General features: G+C 44.9%; 1 protein-coding gene across 1 annotated transcript in view; it reads left to right on the plus strand.

Moving 5' to 3' along the window:
* Positions 1–1,529: 1,529 nt before the first annotated feature.
* The window catches only part of vps16 (VPS16 core subunit of CORVET and HOPS complexes), an 11,856-nt gene continuing 7,357 nt past the window's right edge, over positions 1,530–6,028 (plus strand). The window contains exons 1-11 of the mRNA XM_061226746.1: positions 1,530–1,721; positions 2,327–2,415; positions 2,529–2,620; positions 2,969–3,097; positions 3,198–3,342; positions 3,569–3,684; positions 3,860–3,982; positions 4,068–4,123; positions 4,608–4,697; positions 5,197–5,291; positions 5,492–5,568. Coding sequence (XP_061082730.1) covers positions 1,672–1,721; positions 2,327–2,415; positions 2,529–2,620; positions 2,969–3,097; positions 3,198–3,342; positions 3,569–3,684; positions 3,860–3,982; positions 4,068–4,123; positions 4,608–4,697; positions 5,197–5,291; positions 5,492–5,568 — 1,062 coding nt within the window. The 5' untranslated portion in view covers positions 1,530–1,671. The remainder of the gene's footprint in view (positions 1,722–2,326; positions 2,416–2,528; positions 2,621–2,968; positions 3,098–3,197; positions 3,343–3,568; positions 3,685–3,859; positions 3,983–4,067; positions 4,124–4,607; positions 4,698–5,196; positions 5,292–5,491; positions 5,569–6,028) is intronic.

Raw genomic sequence — 6,028 nt, forward strand, 5'->3', positions numbered from 1 at the left:
TACTAATTCACTGACTCATGGACCCTGTCAACCCTTCCTGTTAATAAGACATTTTTCCCCAAGTACAGTGGTCCTCACTCCTGGTCCTGGAGGGCTGCATGGTGTGCTGGCTTTTGTTGTTCCTCTGCACTTAATTGATAACTGTGTAATTAACTACTTTAATTTAACTCACCTCACCTGGCTTCTTGGGTCTGAACTGCTTGCTGATATTAAGGCGAAAACAAAAAACAGCCACACCCTGCGGCTCTCCAGGACCAGGAGTTTGGACCACAGAAATGGCTTATACTTAACAGTATATGGATTCCTGTTCAGTTCTTGTTTATGCTTCAGAGAATATAGGTAGACCGTTTGGGCTTGAATGATTCCCATCAAAATACTTCTCAAAGAATGTAATTTTAATTTAATTCAACTAGTAAGCAAATGTTGTGTAGGTCAAGCTTTGTGAGATGATTGTTGTCAAAATTCTGAACAGCCAATCTATCATTGGATACTTTAAAAAAAGAAAAGAAAGAAATAATCACAAATTTTAGAGGAGCAATTGAGGTTCTCAAACTTTATTAGTGGAAAGCTCCTCCTAAATGTCATGCATGCCTTGTGAGCACGATTATCTCATTAAACAACTCCGTAATTCATGAGTAGGGGAGAGCGGGGTAAGTTGTCACGTAGGTAAGCTGACCCATTGTCAGTTTCTCCAAAACAAGAGGCACTGCCTCAAAAACTTTGACTTTGTGTTCTGAAGTCAACTTCCTGTTTACATGTGGTCAAAATCGTTGAAATTGACATACAGTTGACATACAGAACTTGCTGAAACATAATTGTGAGATTTTATCATCAGCAACTAGGTGTATTGTAATAGTATTAATGCTATTGTAAATTGATTATTATATATACATATAGTTCAGAGCAGCAGACCTATAGAGTCTGCCTATTGTACCCAAGGCCAAGAAATGTATATGTACCAGAGCTGTGAATCTGACTCTGAAGAGCTCACATATCAATGTTCATAGAAACTATTTCAATTTCAGTTATTAACATGCCTACTATTTCTTTACATTTTCAAACAACATGCCTACTATTTCTTTAATTGTTTTGTGTCAAAAGATGGAATTGTGATGTTTAAAAATTGCAACTTTTAAAGTTTGCAAAATGGTTGCAAGTTTGAAAAAAATAAACACATGTTCTACTTTTAAAATTGGCCGTTGATGTTTAGTTGTTATTCTATCTAAAATGTTTGCCGGTAAGCTAGTTTTTAACGTTGATGCGTGATGTGTCGACCACAGACATTTCATGCGCACCAAAACATTTAACTTTTGTCAAACGTGTGAGGTGTCACAATACAATTTGTGGTAAATAAGATGCCTATTTTAATTATTAAATTGTACGTTTTCTAAAAATTAATAAACAAAACAAAATATTTCAACTACACTTTCAACTACAGTGCACTTAATTTCACCACTGAACTACATGTCCCGTCCTGCTTTTCTGGTTATGTGTACCTTTTCGACTGCAGGCGTCGCTACATGGCTACAAGGAAGCGGAAGAACCGTAGCGGGCAGATCAGCTGAGGACCCGATGACAGAGCGGCTACAACAACAGCCAAAAACAAATGGGCATTTAGCCCCCTTCAAAACCAAGAGTTCATCCGAATGAAAGAGATACATCGCGGGGATTATGGCGTTTGTTACCGCAAACTGGAACCCGCTGGGGGAGGCTTTCTACAGGTTTGGATAAGCTTAGCGACTATGTATTGCGCTGGTTGCATGGGAAGATGGCTAGCTAGCCAGATCATTTTGTTAGCTGGCTTTCTGCGCTGTATTTGATTGACCAAAAGTAAAATCAAAGAGGAACATCGAAATGACTTATTTGTGAACAGTCGCCGTTGCAATACATTCATTTTACAATTATTGTCTGGGCACCAAGCTAGCTAGCCATTCCGCTAACGCCCTTAGCGCAACTAGTCATGTGACAAACGTGCTTACTGTTATTTGTACACAGGCAATATTCTACTGTTTACAAGCCTGAGCCGTGCACCTGTGTGTCCACTGTGTATGTCTGTTTTATGCCACATTGGAAATGTGGCAAATGTGTTCATTATGAATGTACTTATAATCGTATGTTCATTAAACGCACGAATGTGCATTCTGTAGTGCGTCAACGAAAGTGTCAGTGTTTTTGATAAGTCTGTATAATTGTTACACGGTTGTTTTGAGCGTAGATTGCTATCTTGGCACCAAAGATGTCAATATTTGCACCTGCAGCAATGCCACATGTGATTAGACGACGATTGAGCCGTATTTCTCAGGCAGTTGTGGTCTGTTTTTTGCAGAAAGATTGAGCTGTATGAGATGGGATGGAACCTAAGGGACGGACTCCGAGATTGTCTGGTGGCGGCAGCTCCGTACGGTGGGCCTATCGGTGAGCTAGAGTGGGCGGGCGTCTTCACTAGTCTGACGTAATGCCTGTAAACCTGGTCTGTTGAACCGGCATACAGCTGACGGTCCATTCTCTCTCTCCCTCTCTCCCTCCAGCTTTGTTGAGAGAACCACAGCGTCGCTCCCCCAGTGCCAGGCCCCAGCTTGAGATCTACTCCGCCTCTGGCATCTCCATGGCCAGCTTCCCTGTATGCATTCTCTCTCCACTATGTTACAATACATTGCCATTTAGCATTTGGCACAGGCTGTAGCCTAGTTGCTAAGGTGCATGACTGGGACCCGGCAGGTTGGAATTTAATGCCCTGGTGTAGCTACGATAAGATCCACACAGCTGTTGGGCCCTTGAGCAAGGCCCTTACTTTGCTCCAGGGGGGATTGTCCCCTGCTGTCTAATCCACAGTCAGTTGCTTAGGATGAAAGCATTGATGAAATAACAAGTGATTATTATGTGATATTTTTTTGTCTGTACACGGTTATAGTGTGTGTGGTGTTGTGTTGTGAGGATGCTGCTCATGCTGTGGTTCTCTGTCCCACAGTGGAAGAGTGGTCCAGTGAAGCATCTGGGCTGGACCGTGTGTGACGACCTGCTGTGCGTGCAGGACGATGGCACCGTGCTCATCTACGACCTGTTCGGAGACTTCAAGAGGCATTTCAGCATGGGAAACGTAAGGCATAGAGGCTGCGTTTGAGCGCCCACACACAAGCAGACTGAGTGCCATACACGGTGGGGTGACCTGCTATGTCACCTGCTTCATCCCCACACAGGAAGTGCTTCAGAACCACGTGGTGGAGGCCAAGGTTTTCCACTCGCCTTACGGCACGGGGGTCGCCATAGTAACCGGAGCGTTCCGATTCACCCTGGCAACAAACATCGATGACCTGAAGCTTCGGCGCCTCCCTGAGGTTCCAGGTGTGTTGTTCTTGTTGATCCGGTGTGCTGTGTCTGTCCTGCGTTGCTCACTTGTCTGTCTTTTTTACTGTTCATCGTTGCACTCCAATGTTAAGTGACTTATTGATAAATAATTACAATTTATATGTCTATAAGCAGTTATGAGGTCATATGTGCACTTGCTTGAATATGCTATATGTGGTTATGTGATTTATTATTTTTGAATAAGAAAGTAATTTCCCTCCAGGGCTGCAGGGGGCGCCATCATGCTGGGCAGTGCTGACACAGGACAGGCAGAGCAAAGTCTTGCTGGCCAATGGCGCAGACCTCTTCATCCTGGACAACACGTCCTGCACTCCAGTGGTGAGCAGAAATGTGGAGCGGATTGGGAGTGGGGTTTATTGAGCCAGCTCAACTGGGAGATGGCCAGATTGTGATTCTGACTATTTTGGGCCACTATTACTTACACTGCTGTGTGTGTGTGTGTGTGTGTTTGTGTGTGTGTGTGTGCGTATACATGTGTGTGTCTGTGCGCTAGACGCCACCAGGTCTCTCCCCCCTAGCCAGCAGCATTGTGCAGATGGCGGTGTCCTTCAGCTACAAGTACCTGGCCCTGTTCACTGACTCGGGCCACGTGTGGATGGGCCCCGCCAACTTAAAGGTGAGTGCGGGGGGATTAAGGAGTGTCAGCGATGTCAGACCTACTGGTGGAATGAAACGTTCACAAAAAAACCCCCTTCTTACAGGACAAACTCAGCGAAGTGGAAACCAAGGTTAGGACTCCACCAAAACAGATGGTCTGGTATGTGTAATGTATTTTATGTTTGTGTGATTGTGTGAGCATGTCTGTGTCAGTTTTTTATGCACTGTATGCATTATTAACTTTTTAAATTAATTAATTTATAATTATTATTACATTTGTAGCCTTTATTTTACCAGGATGTGCCGTTGAGATTCAAAATCTCTTTTCCAAGGGAGACCCTGCCAGAAATGGCAGCCAGGTTTAACAGTAAACTCCTAAAACATAAACTGTAGAAATATAAAAGTATTACATTTAAGTGCAGTAAATGTTATAGGTCACCATCTACATCAGCTACAGAAGCACACGTCATGCATAAATATTTAGTTTGAACTGATTTGGTCAGACTGGAGCGTTGTCTGGACTTTATCCAGGACCAGGGTCAAGTAGTTAAATGCTTTATTTTCCCAGATACGAGAAATGAGCATGTTACAGATTATCAGCCTCTATTGTAATTCCTGGATTAACTCTAATCTGTCGTGTTTAGGTGCCGGAGACCAAAGAGCCAGCAGCCCTCGGTGGTGATCATGTGGGACCGCCACCTCCTGGTGGCCGGAGAGTGTAAAGACACCATTCAGTATCCTCCTTGTTATTTTATTAAATTATTTTTGAGCTGCTTTTCATCTGTAGCCCCTAACCTGCATGTCTTTGGACTGTGTGACGGGGAGAACATGCAAACTCCACGCAGAAAGGCCCGGGGCGGGGCTCGAACCCAGGACTACACTACAGGCCGCCCCTAGCATAATCTGCATTTTGGGGAAAGTATCATTCTTGAGGCTGGGAGTCAGTAAAGTCGTCGGTTTACCCAATGAAACCCTCTGATACGGGTAGTGGTTAAGGTACATGACTGCGACCCACAAGGTTGTTAGTTCGAACCGCCGTTGTAGCCACAGTAAGATCCACACAATATGGGCCCTTGTGCAAGGCCCTTAACCCTGCATTGCTCCAGTGGAGGATTGTCTCCTGCTTAGTCTAATCAACTGTACGTCGCTTTGGATAAGAGCGTCTGCCAAAATGCCATTAATAATGCTACAGGCCGTGGTGCACAGCAGGCCTGTCCTTAACCCCACGTACAGGTATCACCTGGACGACGAGTCTGTCCTGGTCCCGGAGTTGGATGGTGTGCGGATCATCTGTGGGACTCACCACGAGCTTTTACACGAGGTCCCAGGTCTGTGTGCGGATGTCTGTCCCCCTCATACAGAAACCAGCGTGCGCTTATTTCCACACTGACACCAAGTCTTCACAAACGAATGAGTCAATCACATTAGTGGTTAATTGTGATAAGTATTGTCAGTGTATGTATATTAGTGACAGTAATGTGCAGTCTACAGTGTGGCTCACACCCTGCTCACTGTGTGCCGTTTTCAGCTGCCTGTGAGGAGATCTTCAAGATCGCCTCAATGGCACCTGGAGCTCTGCTTCTGGAGGCTCATAAGGAGTATGAGGTGTGTGCGTGCATCTGTGTGTGTGTGCGCATGTCTGTGTCCTGTGTGTGTGTGTGTGTGTGTGTGTGCGTGCAAAGACAGAGGTGAATTTGTGTGTGCAAAGACAGAAGTGTGTGTGTCTGTGTTAAATACATATGATGTGTGTATGTGTATCAGTTCATGCAGAAGGAGTGTCAGAAGGCAGATACGTGTGTTTGTGTGTTGATGTGTGTGTGTGTGTGTATTGGCCCCTGCAGAAGGAAAGTCAGAAGGCAGATAGGTGTGTGTGTGTGTGTGTGTATGTGTATCGGCCCCTGCAGAAGAGAGTCAGAAAGCAGATAGGTGTGTGTGTGTGTGTGTGTGTCGGCCCCTGCAGAAGGAGAGTCAGAAGGCAGATAGGTGTGTGTGTGTGTGTGTGTGTTTATTGGCCCCTGCAGAAGGAGAGTCAGAAGGCAGATAGGTGTGTGTTGATGTGTGTGTG

This window comes from Conger conger, chromosome 17 (genome assembly GCF_963514075.1).
Source record: "Conger conger chromosome 17, fConCon1.1, whole genome shotgun sequence".
In the NCBI taxonomy this organism is placed as follows: domain Eukaryota; kingdom Metazoa; phylum Chordata; class Actinopteri; order Anguilliformes; family Congridae; genus Conger; species Conger conger.